General features: G+C 41.5%; 1 protein-coding gene across 1 annotated transcript; it reads left to right on the top strand.

Annotated features, from left to right (window-relative positions):
- Positions 1 to 1615: 1615 nt before the first annotated feature.
- LOC134871662 (GDNF family receptor alpha-4-like) lies at positions 1616 to 24664 on the top strand. The gene is made up of 9 exons (XM_063894469.1): positions 1616 to 1655; positions 2867 to 3335; positions 14757 to 15023; positions 15106 to 15198; positions 15285 to 15654; positions 17864 to 17973; positions 18329 to 18463; positions 20508 to 20644; positions 21722 to 24664. Exons 2-9 carry the CDS (start codon positions 3281 to 3283, stop codon positions 21929 to 21931), a joined length of 1377 nt encoding a protein of 458 aa, XP_063750539.1. The 5' UTR covers positions 1616 to 1655; positions 2867 to 3280; the 3' UTR covers positions 21932 to 24664.
- The last annotated feature ends 362 nt before the right edge of the window (positions 24665 to 25026 follow it).

Raw genomic sequence — 25026 nt, 5'->3', positions numbered from 1 at the left:
CAATCAACAATATACGATTTCCAAGTGATATATTTGACATAGTTTACATTTGTGGTTGTCCTGTTGTTAGAATTGTCTCCTGCTTTGTGTGAAATACATTGACGTATCATCTTAGTGCACCTGCTAACTGCCCATGTAGCCATATGGCTATATCAATAACAAAAAAGAAGGGTGGGTGTCGATATAAAACACACACATGGGCTTGGTTTTCAATATGTATAAATATGTGCAGATTGCAGGAAGTTCTCCTTTACAGTAGTGTTTGCAGTCCAGTTGGCAATTAACAAAATCAAGATGTACAGTATATGATGGAATACTGGCATTACAATCACACAGACGCCACCACATTTTTGGCTTTTATGGCCAATTTCTTCTCACAGTGGGGGAGGCCCTGAACCCCACTAGCTGTTTACTTTTTTCCTACTTGCAGGCTACCTGATATACTTATGAGAGCTCTAATTACTCAGAACCTCCCAGCATAGCCTTATAAAAACATAAAATATATACACAGTATTATGTCAAACTTCCGTCTTTGTTGCCCAAAAGTGCAGTCCCTTTATGCTCCACCAGAAATAAAGAAAACACGTCTTTATGAGTGAGGAGGACGAGTTGAGGAGTCTTACAGCCCGAGGAAATAATCTGCTCTGTGGTCTGGTACCACAACAAGGGACACTTTTAATGGTTTGCCATATGGCAGCAGGTTGTACAGGCTGTGTTTTAATATTCTTTGGGACTTTTTTAATCACCTCTTCACACTAATATCACTGATGGTGGTTATGGGTAGCAATTAAATACACTTTATCTGAGCTTTTTTCAGCAGGATGGGGATATGTGTGGTCAAGTCAAGGTGTTTGTCATGTTAAATTCACAGTACATTAAAAATGTTTTACTTACGCCACCACAGCTTCTTTGATGCAGCCAGGCGCATGTGTCTTCACCTCCTTTTTTTCTGAAATCATCAACAGTAAACGCACCAGTCCCTTAGTTTTGCTGACATTGTGCAGTGGTTTGTTCAGTGAGCACAACTCTGCAAGACTGTCGTTTTCTCTGCAGTTGTAGAGTGTCAGATGTAAGTGTACAGTGTGAACAGGAGGGGGATGAGCACACAGCCTTGGGGGGGCTCCGGTGTTCAGAGTGGAGGAGATGTGACAACCATTCAATACTGCCTGAGGTCTGTTTGTGATGATGTCCAATATCCTGTTGTAGAGTAAAAGTCCAGGATGCTAAGTTTGCCAACCCGTTTCATAGGGGAGGTTTTTATCGAATGCTGTGCTGAATTCAACAACATGATCTTATGTTGCTGTGAAAGTTGAAAAGCTACTAATGTTTAATGTCAAGCCTCATCAAACTACACACCTGGAAGCAAAAGATGTTCCTCAAGTTGTCTCAAGGGTCTCATGTACAGCTATTTATACAAAACCACGTTTAGTGTAGCCATTCAAAACTAAGAAATACTTTTTGGTATAACACTGGCTGTAGTAAATACCTTTTCTCACAATAATAAGTCAATTACTGAAGTTTGTATAACTTACAGGAATGTGCGTGTCTTATTTAATACACAGGGTTGACCACATGGAGGAGCTGCTGCGATGCCATGCCTTCATCGTCTTACTTCCTGTGGGGAATCCTGCCACAGACTGACACCTGAAGCTGGGGTAAGAGAAGACCAATTAGTGAATGAACCCAATTTAACAGCAAACACTCTGTGAAACACTAATGCACTCTCTCATCCTGCAGTATTCGTAGTTTTTAGTCTAAATGCACTGAAATGTCTTCTTGTGTTGCCATGTTTATGTTATGGCTTTGTTGTTCTTGCTTGGTTGGATGTGCATTTTAATTACTGTCTCTATCCACTTGTATTTCTAACTGCCACTTGAGCATCAAGTTGAACAGGGGGTTTTAAATTAATCCACTAATCCCTCAGCTGTTTTTAATTGCAGTGGCTTACAGGTCAATGGCATGGACTCTATTCACAATTTTAATTTGCTTTTGTTTTGTTTTTTGATGGGAGGAGGCGGTGGCAGATTAAATCATATTTTGAGTGCACTATCTTTAACACATCTGAGGTGTTTCTAAAGGCAAGCAACTATTTCAGCCAACCCGCAGATGTAGTTTTGTGTTGACATCTAAGGAGAGTATATAGTGGATGGAAGCTATACAGTACAGAGACAAACTGCACAGTTAAACTGTTTGTTTTCAAAAACAAAACAAAGGACACCTCGGTGGAAACGGTGAGTACCCCAACATTTATTGTTTCTCACTGAATGTCATTCCCTCTGGTTCAGCTGCGAAGTGTAAAAAATAAAGATTTCACAGTCCCAGTCCTGCTGCAAGCTGATATGAATAGAAAAGGCTGTGAGGCTGCAGACTAGTCTCAAGGCAAAGGAGGGGAACATATTTAATTTAACATTTAAGCTCACCTCAGCAGACACATAAAGGCACCTCAGGGACGAAAACAAACCAATATCATAACCAGAAACATGGCATATATAAATGGGTCCTATTGGAAACAGAGGACAGTCTTTCCTCTGTTTCTTCAGCTCAGAATAAATGTTAAGGTGAAAACTCATTATTATTAATATTATTAGTTCAGTGTGAAGGTCAAAGCGATCATTATTGATTCAAGGGAGCTTAGAACACACCGTTAAACCGTTGAAACACAATAACACAGTTTGCTTTAATAAGTGGATTATGAGATATGATTTTGTGCTATAAACCTTTGCATAAGCCAACAATAAATAACACTTTTTTTAATGCAGTCTATATACACCTCGATAATGTTGATATTGGACTAATGGCTATACAACACAGCTGTTCTCCCACAGGAAACATTTTAACACCTCATGGGCATACTCGGTCTTTACAGGGGCCAATCACATTGCGCCTTGTACAGAGATGCGCCGTGCAGTCTGAGCGCACTGATCTCAACTCTGGCTGCTGGACAACTCCGGAGTAGCGACGCAGCCAGACTCAAGTCCAGATGCGACACAACGCGCACTTCGAGGCTGCAGTGTGACTGGAACTGACTGGTGATCAGCTGCAGAGAAACTTTTTGGATAAATGTTACAGGTCCACCTGAGATCAATAAAACTGGGATCCGTAAAAATAAATGGGACAACAACAATCGCGAGAACTTGATTCCCTCCAGTTTAGCCAACTTTGTGCGGTAGCCCATCCGATCTGCCTTAGTCCTTGCAGAGGAGGCGGCTGGATGTGGCAGGAGACGCGTCACTGAGCTGTAGCGAGCCGGGTGCGAGTTTCCCTAGACCCCAACTCTCCAATGTCCCCGGACAGGATGATGATCATCGGACTCCTGCTCAATGTCTTATCCCATGGTGAGCATTGGATTTCTCTTTTCTAACAGCTGGCATCTCTTCTTCTGTGTCAGTCACCTTTTAAACTGTGGGCTATCATCCATTTAGTCTCTTGAATCTGGTAGTGTGGTGCTCCAAAGGTGTCTTTCAGTAGCCAGAACTTGAATAATAATGCACAAATAAATTCCAGTTATTTCATCCATTCATGAATATGATGATAATGACATTTATTGCAAATAAGCCCTCAGCCCAAATCCACCGAATTCTGGTCTGATATTGTTCCAGTATATTTTATTTAGATTCCCCAGAAATGAAGCACTAACTTTTAGTAAATATTTGCCCATAGCTCATATAATCTGATCAAAAACATATACGGTATATGGCTCATAGAAAATGGAGGGTCATAAAGAGGGACTGCACGTTTAGGCACAAGACAGAGATTTACTATTCCAGGTTTCAGTGAAACTTTGTAAAAGACCGTCAAGAAAATATTAAAAAGGTCCATAAAACCAGTTTCCCGTTAATGTAGCAGACACCTCTGGATGACATCATGGGTCCAGGTCTGCTATCTGCCTTGGACGCGTTCCAAAAAGAGCTGTTCATCTTCCCATATATTGATTACCCTGTCAGATCATGGAAATATCACACATGAATAGTTAAAGTAAATTATGTTCTACTTTACATTAAAAGCATTTGGGGGCCACATCTGTGAATCATGGACATTTTACACACGTTGTGCATTAGAAGTTGAAAGGATGAAAGATTTAAAATGCATAACTTCAGTGTAGCAGTTTGTAGTGTCACTGATTTAAAAGGCTTTGTCTTGCTGGTGATCAAAGGGGAAACATGTGGTGATATTTGACATTATATTTGATGCATTTGGAATCCACAAAATGAGTTATAATCATTGAAGTCAATAATGTGTCTGTGGCTGGATAATACATCTCCCAGTGGAGCATAACGCTTGTTGATCTGTGGTTATTGATTTTCTGCTATCTATGTCATATTTAATCATAAGGGTTCTTCCGTGCTCAAGCAGGATCGGAAAGTCCTTTTCATTGTTTGGTTGTGGTTGTCTGCAGGTCACATCCTAACGCGTTGTTATCATTGAACAGATGAAACACAGCTCACACCCCGTGCTGTTCACTGCGGAATTGCAATGCAAATGCTGTAATTGTTGGGATTATTTCAGTAGTGCAGGAACCGCATGCTTCACTGCATCCAGCACAATTCAGTTAATATCAGGGGAGGCTGCCCGTTAGAGATTAGTATCATAAAATGATACATGCTCTCTTGTGAATGTCAAACCTCTCAGGCACCCAGTTTATCATGTATGTCAAACCGCCTGCCGGGCACTTAGAATCACAACCAGAAAAGCAGGTATCTTTAAGCACGATTTAAGGTCATTAGAGAGGCCAATTAGACAGACTGTCGTGGTGTGGAAATCTACCATTTTACACCTGATTGCAAAGGAATGGATGACATTTAACTTTGGTTGATTGACATCATTAAGTAAAGGTTAAATCTGGGCAGAACTAGTCAGTTTTTAGTTTTTGACAAATTTGTTGGAGCTGTTATTTTTCTACTTTGTGTTCAGTCTAAATGACTTTCTTTCTAGATCCACATGTATCACATAAATAGCTCATGAGAACTCTATTATATTTAATTCAATATTATTTTTACCTTGTTTTACATCTCTTATTGCCTTGTACTACACCGTGATCCAAACAATGGCGGCCGGTGGTAACTTTAGAGATAAGAGCCTTCCCATAATGTCTGTCACCGCTGACGCTCCGCTGAGCTATGCTATCATTAATGTGTCGTCACGAGATTGAAACATCCAAAAAGAAAGAGGAGATTTGCACCTGCTTGTATAAATCACATATTCTCTAATCCACTATATGTGAAGAAAAACCCACAGCTGCTGCGTGACGTCACACTTTGACACCAAGAATAATTGTGAGTGTATAAAACATATTTTATAAAGTGTCGTTTCCCGAGTTATGTGTCACCGATTTGACCCTAATGCTCAGATGACATATCACTCATTCTAACCCACTCATTTTTCTTTGTTGAAAAGCATTGGTGCATTCATCCGTATCTTTTTCCAAATTAATACTGGTGACAAATTATGCATGAGATCACCGTACAGTACCTTTGTCAGATAAATCAATGGAAAGTAGGCTACTGTTGAATGACATTAAACCTGACTTTGACCCTTTTGCTGCCGGCCTGATTATTGTTAGACTCCCAGTACAGACTGCAACTGGTGAGAGACTGCTGCTATTTTTGGTGCTTCATTTAGTGGACGCAATTGAGCCGTACCACTGTTGTCATAGATTTATTAGAGCTAATTTTCCGGCTGTGTTAAGTTTCACACGTCTACACTGAGTTAATATTCACACGCTCGAGCTGTTTTTTCTTTTAAGGGTTTGACTTTTTGATGTATGCACTGTGTAGGGGTTTGAGTGCCCTCATGCACACGTTTTCCAATCCTTTGTCTCTTTATCTCTCCCACCGTGCCGTGGACTCTTCCCTCTTTCTGCTGAGGCATTGTCTTTATGCACCCCGTGCCTGTAATTCAGTTTCGTTTAGGACGGCAGCACACGGAGATTAAATTGGCAACGTCCCTATTGGACATTACTTAGATTTAAAAAAACACCATTAAGTATTCTTTCTGAATAAGCAATTATTTCCCATAAATGATCTTTTACTTATACATTCAAATTGAGGATAACTTCAAAATAAAAATGTGGGTTTGTGAATGACACCTGAAATCTACTGACTGTCATGAATGTGAATTAATAAGTGTTTTGCCTCTTATGCTTCATATGGTGGTGAGTGCTCTGCATCACTGACAAAACACCACAGCATGATGGAAACTGTCCATAGGTGTGTCGCTGTAATGCAGATCAATCATTTTGGACTGCACCAGGTAGCAGGAGATGGCAGGAGCCTGAAATATTCACCGGCTGATGCAAGTATGTATTTTACCTGAAGTACAGAGGAGAGGTGTTGCCTGCGTGATGTGGCTGCACAATCCAGCAGCGCACCTCATTAGACAAGGCTTCCATGTACTGAATACACTCGGCAACAGTTGATTCAGAAGATGAAACGCAGATTTTTGCACGCACTTGTAGAGTTCTCTAGGCAATATTCTGTTAGAAAACCTACAGGTGTTAAAAGCATCTACAGGCATAATCAAGAATGTTAACTTCTTTTTTCAGCTCTCAGTTATCAGTCTTCAGAATCAGAATCAGAAATACTTTATTTATCCCAAACTGGGAAATGTTTTCATCGCAGCAGCGAAATAAAAAAGAAGTAAAAAAATTGTATTTATTATTGCAGTGGGCAGGAATGTCCTCCTGTACCTGTCGTTGTGACAGCAGAGCTGGAGCAGTCTGTTGGAGAAGGAGCTCCACTGTCCTTCCAGCAGCAGGTGGAGAGGGTGGGTGGGGTTATCCATGATGCACAACAGTTTGTTCAGGGTCTTCCTCTCCACCACAGCTTCAAAAGGTCCAGTTTGATGCCGATGACAGAGCCAGCTTTCTTAATTAGTTTTTTAAGTCTGCTAGTGTCACCGGCTCTGCCCCCCCCCCAACCCAGACGGCAGCAAAGTAGAGTGCACTAGCAACAACAGACTGATAGAAGATCTCCAACATCTTGTTGCACACGTTGAAGGATCTCAGCTTCCTCAGGAAATAGATTCGGCTCATCCCCTTCTTGTACACAGCGTCAGTGTTGGCCCTCCAGTTCAGTCCGTTGTCGAGGAGCACTCCCGATTACTTGTAATCCTCCACCAAAGTCACATTCTCACCCAGAATGCACAGGGGCAGTGGAGACGTCTTCTTCCTCCTGAAGTCAATGACCATCTCTCTGGTCTTGGCCACATTCACAAGCAGATGGTTTCTTCCAGTCTACTCCAGAAAATCATCCACCAGAGCTCTGTACTCCTCCTGTCCAACCCATCACATTACTCTGCTCTAGCCAACAACCTGTCTGTGATGTGGTCAGAGTTTTGCCCTTTTTAGTTGAATGGTCCCTATCTTTATGCCATTATAATGAGAACTGTCACAGTGCGGTGCATACTGGAACAGGGATTGGACCCAAATGCAGACAGTTGAGGAGGCGGCAGGAGGAACCCACTGGTTTATTGTTGAGATATTCTTACACAGTCCAAATAAAGCAGGCAACAAAACAGCACATTGCAATGATGACAACCTGACAGATAAAACTAAAGTTCCCGTTGGTATGTCTGGGGTTGGATCTAGTCAGAAGGAATAGGAGGCAGACAAGTGGAGCAGAGGAGGGAGGTGGGAACAGGTGGGTGTGGTTCTCATGTGATTGGGAACAGAGGGAAGGTCTGGGATCATCTGGTGGACTGATGAAAAATGGCAATGAATGGCTCTTGGCAATATGCTGCCTACAAATGGGTTTGTGATTGCAGTTTTCCATAGAGGAGAAATATAAAAGCATCCAACCTTAAGTGATGTTGAGTTGTGACAGGCTTGCTTATTGTAATTTTAGTCACATTGAGTTTGTCTTAAGAAAAGTATATATTCAAGCCTCATCCCTGTCCTCTGTCATTACTCTGCATTATGTTACACGCTTGCTAGGTTTAAATAAATTGTCAGCCTGTGCATGCAAAACACTTTTTGGCAATTTTAGGATCAGGAAAACTTTGTCCCATCTATCACTATTTTTGAAAGAATCAAACAAGGCATCATTTTAAGCCGATTAACTGAAATTGTAGCTTTTTGTGAAAAGGGAGTACTGAAATCAAGTTGTCTTTTGATGTGAACTTTCTGTCTGTACTGGTGGTTGAGTGCTGACATCAGAGCGGTCCTGATGCAAATAAATCCGTAGGAGCCTTTAGTGGAAAGATGTTAAATAGACACATAAAGTGAGGAGAAACGAATGAAATCTGGCATGTGCAGCATCATGGAGGCATTGCGAAGGAATGAAAGTAACAGACTTTAACAAAGAAAGAACGTGGAGGGTTCAGTAAAAATCCAGGGACAGGGTTAGAAGGGTCACATTAATAATGTATTCCTACAATTACTAATTATGTGTAAAATGTAATCAGCCCATTCTAATTTGATTACTTAAGTGTATTATGCAAGCCGAACTCAAACTGTTTCTTTAAAAAGAGCTCCAGCGACGTGGCCCAGGGCAGCGCCTGAAGTTTTCCTCATAACAAAGAGAAAATGTGCGAACTGCTAAGATTATATTTAACGTTAATAGAAAGTTTAATGTTGCAAGACAATGAGCTGATTGGTGGGAAAGTGCCAAATGTAGAGCTCAACGGAAACAACTCAGTGAGGGCCCAGGGTTTAAATAAGCACTACAAAAATAATAATATCCGTCCAGAGGAAACTGTTCTGTCCACTGCCTCACAAATAGAGAGGAAGTCTTTTTTATTACACATCATTCCTAAAAGAAAAAAAGAAAACAGGAAACTGAAATGTCTCTTTACAGTTCATGCTCTCTACAAGCAGTGCAGAGATCCTCCATGAACACACACAGGATGGGGCTTTAATTCTGGGAAGGTAATGGGGTCAGCCATTTTGAGTTTTGTCTTTTGTTTATTTTTAGACTTGGACCTAATATACTACTTTCTGTTGCAAATATTTGCAAAGACCCCCCTTTTCGTTTGCCATCTGCTCCGTCCAACTTTTAATAAATATATATATATATTTTGAAATGAATGAAGTAGCTTAAATTAAAATTAAAAAAGTCATGTTGGCAGGAAAATCCTTGTTTTGACTAACAAACATGTGCTCTATTGTCCTGCAGCTTACTCGCTCCCAGTATGGTCCTGTAAGGTCAATTAACTTTCACATTAGCACTCCATTTACTGCACAGCATATTGGGAATATTCATAAGGATTTATACATTCATTTACAATACACCAGGATAAGATTATATCCATACATATTATGCTTTTTTGGGTTTACCTTGACTCCATTGTTACTTCCTTCCGTATGATAGTGACATCACTATGTTACCCTTGTGCTTCTATCGGTTTCCGCTACAACACATTTATGTGATATGCTAAGGGGCGGGACATCAGCTAACCAATCAGAGCAGAATGGGCTCTGGTTTCAGACGGAGGGGGAAAGAAGTGCTGCAGCACAGGCAGTATGAGAACAATAAAGAGCTTTCTGAACATTAAAGCATAGAGTCATGTCCCAGTAGAGGAACAAAATACAAATATGAACCTGTAAATGAGCAGAATATGGCCCCTTTAAAGCTCAACTGTATCCCACTAATCAATTAGTTGTTAGATCTATCAAATGTTAAGATGTACTATACTTTAAACTTGGCCAAACTGCTTGTTTTGTTTCACTGAAGTCTGATGAGATCTAAAGAGGACAGGCTGGAAAATTACATTTAGTCAAAAACAACCTGAGCTATTAAATGGTGGAAACAATATTTGCTGGTTGTCAGTGTGATTGATTTTCTGAGTGGTTACTGAAGCTGCATTTTGAGGGAAAAACTGTATATCCAGATAGGCGGCCGTTATATGAAGTTTTAAGGTGAATGTAAACCCTCAATCATACACAGTCCACTCAGTAATGCCACTGGTTTGACCGTAACTCAGTTGAATGTGTGTAATGGAAGAAGTAACAAGTGTTTCTGCAGTCTCACTGTAGCTCCGTCTTGTTGCCTTGCTGCCGTTTCCTCCTCCACGCTTACGACTTCTTTCCAAAATGTCCCTTCTGACGCGATCCCTGTGAACACATTTCACATCAGAATCACGCCCCAGTCTCCTCTCAAGTCAAATTACTGCCCCACAATCTGGATGTTCTGCTACCCATCCCACGCGCTGGAAATCAACGAGTGAGAAATTTCACCAAACACGTTTACTCCCCCCCCCGTGTGTGTGTGTGTGTGTGTGTGTGTGTGTGTGTGTGTGTGTGTGTGTGTGTGTGTGTGTGTGTGTGTGTGTGTGTGTGTGTGTGTGTGTGTGTGTGTGTGTGTGTGTGTGTGTGTGTGTGTGTGTGTGTGCACACGGTTTGTCATTTTCTGGCTTTGCCTCACCAGTTCTATTAATCACCTCAGTGAGGAATCAATAGGGTGTGCCATTATGGCTCACATATCACATTAATTCATCTCACTTGTCTCTACGTTTCTTTTTTCCTTTCAAACACACTGACAAATCCCTCAACCTAGACTTTTTATTTGGGGCTGTGTTGCATCTCAAACAGCAACATGTGACCACACTGCATCTCTATCATCATGATGTTGAATAATGTTTTTTAAATGAATATGAACTGTCTACTAAACAAGATTAAATGGAGGTCCTTTGTACTTAAAGGTTTTTGGTGTGTGTGTGTGTGTGTGTGTGTGTGTGTGTGTGTGTGTGTGTGTGTGTGTGTGTGTGTGTGTGTGTGTGTGTGTGTGTGTGTGTGTGTGTGTGTGTCTCGGTAGCTAAATTTGCTGATAGTCTCTCTTTATCATTGTTAAGCCAGGGGGGGGCAAACAGTGAGAATGAATAATGAATTCCCTGCCCAAACAGGAGATTACATGAAGCCTGTTTGAATTGCAGCTAAACATGGCTGAATGTAATACTGTAGAATAACAATCAAAGTATCGTGATACATAGATAGGCAGGTAATCATCAGCTTCACACACCTTTGGGAATCTGTGCCTGGGAGTTATTACTTTAGTGTTGTTTTTCCTTTTCGAAACCCCGCGGAGTGGTTGCAGTAGTCTTGTCAGGTTTCCTGCAGCGGCGCTGGAGCGGAGCCTCTGTTTATGATATGTCTAAAGCCAAAGTGAGACATGGACCTCATGTGGCGCCTGAGATTGCGAAACATGCAGCTGCAGAATTGGATTGCAGCCGGGCTTTGTGCCGCCAGTCAGCAGGAGCTTAATCGAAGTGTGTGACCGATCTAACACAATGCCGCGTGTGTGTGCGTGTGTTTGATGTATATGGTAATGTGCCGAAGCACAAGTCCATATGAGGATAAAATAGGTACAGATATTTGTTAACAGGAGAGTTCAAACACTCCTCCAATCATTTGTAGTTTCACAACATATTCTTAAATGCCTGCCAGTCAATTCCTTTTGTGTGCAAAGTGACAGGATACAGCAAATTAGAAAAGATAAAACGACCAAGACATTTTCCTTCTCTACAATGCATAAAGTGTAATTTGCGGGGACAATTATGTGTCACATTTGCGAACATTAGTTTCCTGAAATGCTCTCATCTCCCTCAGGCTGCCTTCTGGCCTTCCTGCATTGTGTTTCACATGGAGCAACAGTCATTAATATGAAATGTTAGACTGAACACTGTCAATCAAAACACTCGTAATCACTGTGGAGCAACACGGCTGTGATTCTACTGAATAATGTTTTCCTTTCAGAGGGAATGCATTTTGTGATATGCAACACATTTGTCCTCAATGACCCTTTGTAAAAGATAATGGTTTTAAAGACGTATGCAGTCAGCAAACCTCTTCAATATCTTCCATTTAAGTATTTGTGTAGGTGCAGCAGGCTATTTGAGATAACTCTAAAGGGGTGTGCTTTTTGGGGATTTGCCTTCCCTGTAGAGGCCGGCTGCCAGCTTTATGTAGATCAGGGGTGTCCAAACTACGGCCCGGGGGCCAAATGCGGCCTGCAGGCCATTTTGAATCGGCCCTCTACAAATTCTAAAAGTATAATGGAATGTAGCCCACAAATTAAACTTTTGCGTATCTTATATTGTACTTCTCAAATATATATGTTATATGTAAAACATCTTCTAACAAATCTTAGTTAATAAAAAAAACCCAATAACTTATTTCTATAACAAGCTTGAAATTGAACCTTCATATTTACTCTTATCATCAGCAATCTGAGGCTTGTGTTTTAAGGAATGAGCTGCCAACAACATTAATGAAACCCTAAAGACAGACGGGATGTAGGCTGTTTTTTTCTGAATGCGTTTTCAAGTATCGCGCATTATTCACCTACATTTAATTTGTTTTGCTAATTTATAATTTCACTTTTGAGACAATACTCACCTCTATAAGTGGCCCAGCTCTCCGTATATTTTTCTGTATGTTTGGACACCCCTGATGTAGATGATGCGGTTATATGTGCACCAGCTAGCAAGGCAGCGGAGATCCTAACTGCATACTCGGAGGAACAATCTTGTATTGAATTTGAAAAAAACGGTTTCTATGTGTTTTTCCTTTAGAAAACAGGGCTCACCTGAACATCTTAAAATCAAGATACGGAATGTAGAAGTAGAGGAGGTCAATGATTTCAAGTTTTTAGGAATTATCCTAGATCCACAGCTCAAATTTGAAAAACGTGTAAAGGAAATTTCAAAGACAGTAAAGACAAACCTTAATTGTTCCAAATGAATCCGGCACCGCTCAGGCAGCCCAGATATTTATGCACTCTATGATTTATTTTCAGATTGTATGACAATATGGGCTCAAGCATCACCCTCTACATCCAAACACCTATATATATATATATACAATCAAGCCCTGAAAATAATGGATAAAAAGCCAGTCCGGCGGCATCATTGTCGCATACTAAAAAGACACAATCTGCTTAGCTTTGAGAGCTTTACTCACTGGTGTTTTCTTAAATTAGTTTTTAAATGTATTAACAGTTTAGCCCCAGAGCCTCTTTCACATATATATCCAAAGACAAGACGGTGACAGAGTAACTGGGAGCATGGTGAACGGCAACTGTGAAATATCAAGTCGTTGATCTAAATTTGGACAATCAGCTTTCTCCATAAAGGGCTTTCAACTCTGGAACACATTACCGACTGAAGTCAAATTAATTCCAGATATAAAAGCAAAGGTTCAGTGCTGGCTTAAAAAAAACCAGAGCTGTACCCATTTTTAACAAAGTCATTGTAAATTACTCAGGGATTTTTGTATGTGTATTATGTGATGTGTATTTTATTGGATTTCTATATTCATAGTGTTTTGTGGTTTCATGATATTGAAGGCATATATTTTAGCTACACATGTAAAAGCCCAACTAGGCACAGGAGTTGAAAATGAGCAATAGCTATAAACTCTCTGTGCAGCAGTTTTCATGCTTTGTATTTGCACTATTTTAAATTGCATCGTCCCTTTCAAATAAAAAAATGTAGTGTATATTACTGGCACACAGTTCCCCCCCCCCCCTTGACCTGACAAAAAGCATCGGTTTGTTTCGTGTAAACTGTGCTGATGAATTGCTCTTTAGCACAACATGAGGAGAAAGTGTCTGACGTCGGTGAAAAGCTTGTTCCAAGTGAAGCGCCCCCCCCCTCTGCTGCAAAACGTTTGGCCCCCCACTGTTCAAGTGTCCTTTTACAATAATGACAGCAGTGCTTTTACATCCATGACAACATATCACTTAATGTGTCACATGTTAAATACCTAGACACCAAACTAGTGTTTTGACATCTGTAAAAACATTTGACCGTTTCTTTATTCTGAAATGCTGCCGACACTTTTGCACTCGACAGGATTTTAAGTTGTTAATGCATGTTTACTTCTTTCCAGATAGCTGTTGGATTGGGATGTATACCAGTATGGCGAAAGTAAATAAGCTCCACACTCACTTGAGGAGGGTTAACAACGTGCATCGTTTATTATTCTTAGCCAAAATCTTATATTTGAAATATGAAAAGAGACTTTATGGCAGCGCTCCCTTGTTGGTGGTTCAAGTCCTTGCAGGAACGATCCAAGAAGCATCCAAGACGTGAGAGTTGGCTTCATTTTTAATCCTGGAAACGAAGAAAATCCAAATAGCTTGTGAATGCAAAGGGGTTTGGCAGCGCACCCTCAAATATTGAATGGCCACTTTTCTAAGAAGCACTGCACAGATCAAACTAAAAGATCCAAACATTCTCATTCAGCAGCTCTCATTTGTTTCACCAGAACTAACATCAGTTTAACAGGGCTGTAGGAGGTTGCAGAGCAGGGAGGAAGGAAAGGACAGCAGGTTTTGGCATCATCGATTTATAAAATGTCTGTGAGGTGACAGGCAGCTCCAGCAGTTCATTTACTACAAATGTTGAGACACTGTGTGATAGAAAAAGTGGTGCATAAGCGAAAACTGTTAGACTGTGTAGATAAATCATTATGCATCAACTAGGAGTCTCAACAGGAGGAAACAGTTATGAAATTATCATAATTAACCATAATAACATAGTCCATAGTGTTGTTAAATTATCCAAGAGACACTGAGGACTCGCCCACGCTGCCACTCTATTACACTTTCATTTTAATCCTCCTTGTTGGACATTATAGTAACTCGCTGTGCAGTGGAGAGCACTTACCTAACTCTGGAGTCCTGTAATCACAGCTTATTTATCTTAGAGAGTCCCACTGATGCGACTATAAACCAAAACCTCCTTTGCACATACAGTACTGCAATGCACATGTTGGTGATAATGTTGGCAGCCAGTACTGACAATATCAACCCGTCCTCCAGGTAGTGTGCCAGCATCTGCATCCTTAGACTGTGTGGTGGCGGAGCAGCGCTGCATCCAGGAGCAGTCCTGCATGGTGCTCTATCGACTGCTGGAGTACTGTGCGGCGGAGGAGGCCGTGTCGCCTCTCGGCTCCGATGCCCGACTGGAGTGCCTGGAGGCCCAGAACTCCTTGCAGCGGTTCCGCCCGCTTCAGGTTTGCAAGTGTCAGCGTGGCTCTCGCAGGGAGGAGCACTGCCTCAGGGTCTACTGGACTGCCAGATTTGCAGGTGGGTTCCAGCACTGGTATCTACGTGTTTGATTGCTCCACTGCTTAATCCATGTGATAAATACTCTGTACTGTTGTTTCAGCTTATGAGGAATATGAGGTGTCTCCATATGTAGAACTGGAGTTGAACCTGGTGAGAAACTTAGAGATGTCACGTATGGCCTCCATCATGGCAGGTACTGCTCTAATCACAAATCATTAAAGTTCTGCAAGCTGCATGTCATGGTTTTTATTTCCCTATATACGTTTTTTCCCCCTCCAGCTTCCTCTCTTTCTGTGGATGGCCAGAACCAGTGTCTGAAGGCAGCGCAGGACTGCGGCCTGTATGAGAAATGTGGCTCCCTACGCTCAGAATATGTTGTCGCCTGCACCAAGCGAGCGACAGTCACAGACAACAGCTGCAACCGCCAGAAATGCCACAAAGCCCTGCGGCGCTTCCTGGAGCGCGTGCCAGAGGAGTACAGCTTCGCTCTGCTGTTCTGTCCCTGCTCTGACACTCTGTGTGGGGAGAGGCGGAGGAAGACCATCGTCCCGTCGTGTTCCTACGAGGAGAATGGCAGAGGGGAGGAAAGAGTGGGAAAGCCCAACTGCCTGAGCCTGCAGAACTACTGCTCCAGAGACGAGCTGTGTAGGTAAGGCGGCTGTTTGGGTGTAACGAAAGTGCCCTTAATGAGGGTTTCAGGGACCACACAGGACATGCAGATCAAACAATGTGTCCTACAAAGCACCAAGGTATACTGTCAGACAATGTACCACAAATTACAATAAATGATAGTATGTCAAAACGGCAGCATTGAAAGCCCTGCATTTTTTAGCCGTGTTTTGATAAATAGGTCCCGGTTTGATTTATTACTTACGAAGGAATGTAACTCACAATTTTTATGAGCAACTGTTGAATCTTTAGAAGAACTATGTCAATCACCATTTTCTAAGAGCCCAAATTCCCGGTTTTAAATGTGTCCTTCCCTATCCGGACCAACAGTTCATAATCCAAAATATTCAGCTTACTGAGAAAAAGCTGCAAAATGTTACATTGAAGAAACTGGAACAATCAAATATGTTTGAAGAAAGACCTAAATTATGAATGATTTATCAAGAAAGTGTTGAATTTGTTAATTGACTGAAGTGGCAGCTCTAACCCTCTACATCTCATAGCATTTCAATCAGGAGAGACTTGTTTTCATGTTACAATATATCTATTACCAAGAATACACAGATGAATGTAATGGTGTTTTGCGATTAGACCCCGTTGTGCGGGAGTATCATTTGGGAGGGGAAAACCATGCCGATAAAACCCCTCCCTGGGGTCTAGACACTGGTGGTGGTGGAGGCATGAGGGGATTTATGGAGGCCGGTCTGAAGAGGAGTGGTTTAAGCTGGACGTAAACCCTGGATTTGGAGGAACGGGAGGTGGAAGGGGTGGAGGAGGGCACCTGAAATGACAGCTGTCACGAAGGGAGAGAGAGCGGACTCAAAGGTTTAACGACGCGCTGTGATTGGCTGCTGGGGAATGAACGCCCCTGATCGCTGATTGGGAGGGGTGAGCGTCGTAAAATGGAAATATGTGAATGACAGGATGTAAAGACGGTCTTCCTGATTGAACTCATACACATGTAGCAGCGCCAGATACAGTTTAGTGTTTGCAAATATAAAACATATCTTGCTTTCATGCTTTATCCAACATTTGGTAGCAGTGATAGTGTAAGATATGGTCATGTAACAGGAACGATAATCACCTTAGCAAATGTTTAATAAAGAGGGTTTGTGTGGCCTCACAACACAGCGCCTTCCTGCCTCTGGTCAGTAGCCATGTAAACACAACAATACAATCTAATGTGTCCTTAAAATAACAAACCTACTGGGGTAAGCCCGGGAGTTTATTAACTTGCATAAATTCTGGCATTTATTTAGTTCTCTGCTGAGGGATAAAGGTCTCGAAAAATAACGACTACATTTTCTCATTTATTTACGCTTTTATCGCTGATGGGAGGGAAATATCAGCAGCGTTTAAATCTGTGGTTCCACAACAACTCGAGAAATATTCATGTTTTTAGACAGGAGTATGGACAAGGGCAGTTTGCTTTTAGTGTCCCAGAATTCATAGCCATGCCTCTACTCACTTGTATGATTATAATGGCATTTGTGACTCCAATTTAACTCTCTGCTCAAAAATGCATAGGATTTTCTTACACTAATACCAGTCTAATCTGTGTAAATGTTACAGAGGTTATTAATGATAGGAGATAGATGAGTTCCAGTAATTTGAAACTGAGAAGGTCACACAAAATCCCTCCTCTGTAGCATTATTAACATATTTAAAATAAGAATAGAGAGAAGTCTTTTGTATGCCTATCATGTGCCTCTTCTGGAAATCATAGGGAAAGGAGCAAGTCAATGTCAGCTCAAGCCGTTATACAGTGCTTTATATCTGCTACAAATGACAAGCTGTTTTACAATGTGTGTGCATGTTTATTAGAATAATTGTCAACCAAACCAACTTGTAAAATGTATACAGTAGCTTTGGAAACTCTTAGTGTCTTCACTGAGGAGGTTATCCTCACCCTCCGTAGGCCTACTAATGGCTTTAACAGTTAGATTAACAGAGATATGTTTCAAGAAGAGTTGGTGTGTACAACTGAAAGGTTTTTCAGAAACTACACATTGTTTTAATGTTTCTGCACAGCTATCCATGTCTCTGTTTTGTGTTTTGCGCACAGTTTGTTTTCCAAATCCTGAATCATCCAAACACTGCCAATGCTCACTATGCTTCTCTGTGCTGACGGATGAAACTGTTTTCTCGTGTGTGTGTGTCTGGTGTGTGTGTGTGTGTGTGTGTTTCAGATCCCGCTTTGCTGACTTCCAACACAACTGCCAGCCCTCCCCTCTGTCTGCCTCTGGCTGCATGCGAGACAGCAGAGCCATGTGCTTGAAGGCCTACGCTGGACTCATAGGTGAGGTGGAGGAAAATAAATGAAAGAGGTTGTTATAAAAAAAAGTCGAATCAGCGATGTTTGGCTTGAATCATTTCCACTTGGTTGCACAAGAAATCTAAAGGGGTTCAACTGAATAAAGCCAGCCATCAGCGCAACAAAAGGATATTTTGATAATAATCCCACATTTGTAACCTGCACTTTGTTTAATGCAATTTTCCACATTAAGAGCTTGACAACTGTGAACACGGTTAGACTGCGTCTTACCTGAAGATGTGTGCTGAGAATTTAAATCCTCTGCCAAAAGAAAAATACTTTGGGAATAGTTTATACAATTGCACCTGCAATATGACTTTTGTCTCCTGTGTAAACCCAGGCACCATCATGACTCCTAACTATGTGAGCAACAGCAGCACGGAGGTGTCCCAGTGGTGCACATGTGACGGCAGCGGGAACGAATGGCAGGGCTGTCAGCGCATCATGAACATGTTCAGCAACAACCTGTGTCTACGTGAGTAGACTGTTATTATGTTTCAGCATGCAGTTCAATATACCTGCAGGGCTGATTTCCTATCACGAGACAAAAAGACTTTAACATCTATTTGAAATCATATTTAAGTAATAGTTGTACGTTTACAGTAGAAGAAAGGGGCCCTTTTGTGCTCATTATAAGGTTCATATTAGTATTTTGTTCCTCTACTGGGACAAGCTTTAATGTTCAAAAAGCTCTTTATGTTTCTCATACTGCCTGTGCTGCGGCACCTCTTTTCACCCTCTGTCTGAAACCAGAGCCCAGTCTGCTCTGACTGGCTAGCTCGCCTGTTGTGATTAGTAAACAGCTTAGAGATGCCCCGCTCCTTAGCCTATCACGTACAATGTGTTGCAGCGCTAGCAAATAGAAGTGTGACTGTTACATAATGATGTCACTATGTTACAGAAGTAAACAAGGAGTCCAGTTCAGGGAGAGCAGGTGGGAAAGAAACTCCCTCCTGAGGCAACTTTGGGGTTTATATCTATAACACACTACAGGAAAGTGAGATCTCCGAAACACATTGTAGGGCCTCGTGAATCTCATCTACAACACCTGCCAGTTTTCCTGCATCAAGACAACAACAAAGGAACAGTTCACTTTGAGCTGTCAAACCTGAGAGTAACTTAATTGATCTCTGGAGATGCTGCTCAAACTAAGCGTTTTTTAATGTGAATTAATACAGTATTCAGATGAGGTGAGTCATAATTGATGATTGAGAGGGCAGACCATTGAACCGTAATGTTTTCTTATAAATAAGTAAGCAGCAGGAGACTCTCTTTGGTTGGTTGCCAAATGTGCATGCGATTTCTCCAAGTTCTGTGGAGTCAATGAATCGTTCCTGCGATAAACACAAAGTGGCTTCTTGTTGAACTGTTGCCAAACCAGTAGTAATTGAAAAAGGCATCAAAACACCCAAAATAAGAATCACTTTTTAAAATATTAAACTCTGTAAAATGTGCTCACATTAACAACAACTAGTATGCGCCGCGTAACACTTATCGACTGCACAGTTGGGTTGCTTTAATTGAAATTGGAGGAAGTACTCAGGTCCTTTACTCAAGGAAAAGTCGAAATAATACAGTCCATAATTCAATACAAGTTAAACTGAATTGAATTGAAGAAAGCAAAAAGGGGGCCCTTTAAAATAAATGCAGTAGAGTAAAAGTACCATGTTTGCATCCAAAATGTAATTGAGTAAAAATATATGTATCATATAATGTATATCAAAGTATTATACTAACTGTACTTTGTTACGCTCCACCACTGACGGCATTCACAACCATCGGCAGAGGAGTGTAAAATACAGATTCAAGATTCAGTGATTTATTAGATTTGTCCATTCGGTCCAGTGACAATATTTGGGAGCCTAAAGGAAGTCAGAGGTCTCGGACGCACTGACATACTCTATAGTGTGCATGATGTAAACGTCCTTAGAAACACAGGTCTGCTTATCTTAGTGCGCACATAATGGAAATTGATGGGGCGCCCTCTTTGAACTCACTATCAGCTGTCCTCACGTTTATGCACAGGACAACTCAGAAGATCCCCACAGGTGTTACAATTCACCTTTAGGGGACATGGATGCTTGCACCAAAGGCCTGTCACAATTATTACAATATCGATTTATTTAAATAGAATATGGACATGACCTCAATCACTTTTATCGACTTATGATTAAAGCAAATAAGTGAGAAACGCTCTGGTTTTTACTTTGCACTTTTTGTAACTGAGGTCCTCCCCATTGAGAAACTTGATTGGCAGCCTGTTACAAAATGGAGGGTAAGCCATGTAAGAGTGGAAATAAATCAGCTTGGACTACATAACGATATTACAATCCTACGATCTAAGCCACAAGGTGGTTTATCCAGCATATTCAAATGTGTTTCGCCCCATCATGCACAGTCCTTACGTAACGCTTGCCCTCACTGTGCTTTTTAAAGTCACTGACGATACTCTGATGATGCTTCAAGGATGAATAACGATGTGAGCCTAATGAAAAAGTCCCCCGCTGATTGTGTTTCAGGCAACGCCATCAGCTCCATGGGAATCTCCGCACCTCCTCCTGTGGAAAACACTCCCGTGCCAGCTTCTCTGCCCACCCCTCGCGTCTACCAGGAGAGGGTCCATGTCAGTGTTAACACGCTCCCTGAATTCAACAGTGTAAGCACCTCCTCTCTTCTCCCCCGTCTCACCATATGCTTAGAAACAGTTGACTGTGTATCAGGTGGTAACACCAAGGTATCACCGGGGACTGAAGCAGCTCCTCCACCCTCCACCATCCTGTACTCCGCCTCTCATTGTGGCTGAGGATTAGCCGCGATATTTTTTTGCATTAGACTCAAACCTTTACGGTTAATATTCATGTATGCTCATCCATCTGCTGCATAGTCCCCATTTTCTCTTCATTGTAATCCTCTTTATTCCACATTTCCCCTTCCGCCCATACCGGCTGTGCCTCTGCTTGGCTGCGTAGAAAAAAGATCCACTTAATCGAAAGATGATGCGTTTGAGTTTTCTAATTAAAAGGTAGCACTGAAGTTGAGATTTTTAATGCCAGCAACATAGGGAAAGTTTCCTGAAATGAATCCCCAACTATTTTATTTAAGGAAACTTCAACTCGATTGCCCTCAGACGAATAGTTACAATAAATTGAACAGATCGGTGCTCTGCTTTTAACGACAGTGAACAAAGTCTGAAGAAATCAGACTCAAAATGCACTCTATTTAAGCTGCAAGAATTCCCATCCCATGCTGCACCCCTGCTGCTTTTCTACCTCACCACCACCCCCCCCAGCATCCACCTGTAGGCTCCGGGGGAGAGTTAATGAAAGAATGATCAGGCAGAAGCCTAGACACCAAACTCGATTATATGCTGCTTTTAATAAACATTTGAAACTTGAGTTGTCAGACTGAAATGTGGTTGTTTACATAAATGTCTCCAATGGTTACTGCATCTTCTCACTGCAGTTGCACCAAACTTACAATTGTTTCCTTCACAGAACAAAATAACCGCTAGTTTGTTTCGATGGTTCACTCATCACTTTCAAATAATGCAGAATCTAAAAGAAAAAAAGATGCATTTTTGAGTGTTTTAAAGGCTGGAGTGTTTTAATTGGTCCACTTGTTCAAGCTCTTAGCATTAGAGTTTCTTCACTGTTTTAGCTGCATTTCACCGAATTTATGTGGACCTTCTTTCTCTCCAAGCTACTAAGAATCCCTCTTTCCTCTGCTTTTACAGATGGAGGACAGCGAGGAAGAGGAGCAGCAGCAGCAGCAGGAGGAGGAAAGCGAGGAATTTAACGTAATCCCTCCGTACTCTGAGAAGGACTCTAACACTGAATCTGGGGCCCGAGGCAGCACAAGTGGAGCCGCTGGCCGATCTGTTCCCTTCTTAACATTACTGCTGCTGCCTACACTCATCCTGGACGGGGCATGTTGGAGCTACTGAAGCCTCCGTCTCATTCTCCGCTCTTATTTCACACTCACTACCACTTTCAAATCCATCTCAGCACTCAGAATGAGCCACAGAGGACAAATTGCTCCATTTCTTTTTCTTCCTTTTTTCTTAAAAAAAAAAAGAGCCTGACTTTAGTTTATTATTCTGTTTCTCCTATCACTGCCTCCTCAAGAGCTGAAAGATATCTGTAGTCCTGCAGTATCTGCCGCGTCTTAGCTCCAGTCCTCTCCTATGAAACGCAGGGGAAAAACGTGAGCAGATAAATGAGTGCATGGGTGAATTTAGAAATGCTGTCTGGGCAAATACTCTATCTAGGGCCTGCTTCAGACACAAAGTACATCTCCTCTTTTAAAAACAAGCACATCGCCCAAGGCAACATCCACTATACACACTCACAAAACCATAACCGGTCCACTCCACTGCAACTAGGCTGGAGCACGGCTTTTTATTTCGATTTCATGACTCATGTCACATCCATTTCTCTCTGGGCCCCTTCGGATCTTCCTCTCCCTGCTCCTTACGCTGGCTGAGTAACATAATCCACTTTACAACAAGCTAATCAGAAACTTCCCCGCACTTAAACTACTCCATTGAAGAAGAATACGGTTTTGAAAAGTGCTGCTTTTAAAAAAGGTTGTTTTTTTTCACATTTATGTCTGACACATCTTTATGCCTCCTGCTTCTTTTGTGAAGCTAAAAGCAGAGTGCAACATCGCTGCTTTTGTTAACATGCCACTTAGTATTATTCCTAAGGTGAGAGACTGAGAATCCAACCATGGGCAAAAGTAATGAGATCAAATTCTATTGTTGAGATGACGAGCGAGAGAAAAGCAACACGAGCAATTACGGCACAATTCAAATTGCTCAGCATGCGGGGGAAAGTCTGGAGTAAGGCTCAGGGGTGGAAATAGCCAATTTACTGCTGTCATACTCCCTCACGTTTTCTTGTCCCGAGGAGGTGTGTTTTTAGTGCTCCTTGCCCATAATGTGCTTTGGATGTTTTGAGAGCGAGATGCGGAGAGACGGATGGACACAGGAGAATGTAAAGCCTGCTGGCTGCTCTGATGGTTGGGCAGCACATTGAGCCATTCTCTCTCCCTCAAATCGCTTTTGCTGATGTTAATGATTTTCTTTCTCTTATGGCTCATTTTCGTGTGAAATTACGCAGCTGCAGGGATGCAGGTAAAGAAAAGTCTTTGTGGAGGGGTACACTTGTCTAATTTAAGGATGAGTTCACAAGAAGTTACCTGCCTGAGCTCCGCCATGGACACTTTCTCTCATGACAGAAACATCTATACCATCAACACGGGGGATTTCTAAAGATATATCATTAAAAAAAACATGTTTGAATATTATTTTGTGAGGCAGTATGATCACAGCCCTTCCTGCCTAAACTACTGGACTTGTTTACACAATGACGTGTTGACATGAGGACTGAACTTAAAGCATAAAGGCAGAAACGTGATGGCGGAAGTGTATGTGTGAGCTATGCTTTTGCAAATTTAGATCCATGACCACTTCAAACTTGGGTTCAATTTCTCGAAGTCAAAGTAAATGGGAGCTGTGAGGTTAGTGGACCTGTAGTGGCTGTTGCACACCTTGGGCCGAAATGACATCATGCAGACTTTATTAAGAGTTTGGCTACAGGAAGCTAAGCAGTGGAGGAGGAAAAGGTCAGTTTACAAAGCTCTGAAGTGTGACTGTAAGCTGAAAATCATTTGGACAGGATATTTTAAAGGAAATGTGTGGCTGGACAAACAGCTGGTGCACATACGGTATATGGAATAGACACTATAGAAGACACGTGTTGATAGATTAAACTTTGCCCATCACTGTAACAACGCAGTGACAATGATGCTCACAATGCATCAACGAACCCGTGTCAATAACAACAAGCAGTGAGCTCTGGCCTTAATGACTGAATATGAGTTTACATGTATGTTCACATTTCAGTAGGTTTGTTAATATTTGTAAAGTATGTAAAGAAAACACTTGCATTAAACATCGCCTTTTTTTATGAGTTAAAGAGTTTAAAAGAAAGGAAAGCTACATCCATACATTTGAATTCCTTAAGAAAATATGTGAATATTCCCTAAATTTGACTGTTTTTAGATTGTATCTTGAGAATACAGTTTAGAGACTATGTACAGTACTATGTTCTACATGCTTACCTTCTTTAAAAGACATATCAAACATGCCAAATAATTCTGACTGTAATGTGTAATAAATGTGTAATTTTTGTGACACAGTGTGCCGTCTCGGTAAAAATAAGAATAAAAGTCACAGTCTGTCGGGTAGAGAAATGGCTTTGAACGACCAAGAAATGACTGCTTTGTGTGAACATCTAACAGGGTGATATTTTCTACTTACTGACCATTTTAATGTTGCTTTCAGTGCTAATTGGTGAGCTATTTTGGGCAAACACATGCTGAAATATACAGCTTCGACACTATTTGGACATTCATTTGCTTTAATTAAAATCCACATGCACTATGACACCAGTGTGGCAGAAACATTCTACAGTGGAATAATTTGAGAATTGTTATGGAAACTTGCATCAGCCTTTGCTTTAATTATTAAAAAAAAGTCCAGCATGAGTTCACTGGGCCTTTGTCTCTAATATCCAAATTCAGCCAACTGTCTACAAAGTTAAGTTCTGCTTTATTTATCCCCAGAGGGAAAATTATGCTCTGCATGTTATCCATCCAAACTGTTCAGGAGCAGCGGGAGAAAGTAAAAAGAAAAAAAAACACATCTGTGGTTTGTATTTTTTAGCCCGTTCACTTCTATTACTCGGCCCTTGAGTGTGTGTGTGTGTGTGTGTGTGTGTGTGTGTGTGTGTGTGTGTGTGTGTGTGTGTGTGTGTGTGTGTGTGTGTGTGTGTGTGTGTGTGTGTGTGTGTGTGTGTGTGTGTGTGTGTGTGTGTGTGTGTGTGTGTGTGTGTGTGTGTGTGTGTGTGTGTGTGTGTGTGTGCAGATCAACAGAAAGCTCACTGCTTCAAGAGAAAGTCAGAAACTGGAGCGCAGATGAAAGCTCTTCACTGTTGTTTTTTGTCGAATTGAAAGAATTGAATGCTATTCAAAGGA

This window comes from Eleginops maclovinus, chromosome 11 (assembly GCF_036324505.1).
Source record: "Eleginops maclovinus isolate JMC-PN-2008 ecotype Puerto Natales chromosome 11, JC_Emac_rtc_rv5, whole genome shotgun sequence".
NCBI lineage: Eukaryota > Metazoa > Chordata > Actinopteri > Perciformes > Eleginopidae > Eleginops > Eleginops maclovinus.
The sequence above is the reverse complement of the archived record's forward strand: the minus strand, read 5'-3'. Positions and strand labels throughout refer to the sequence as shown.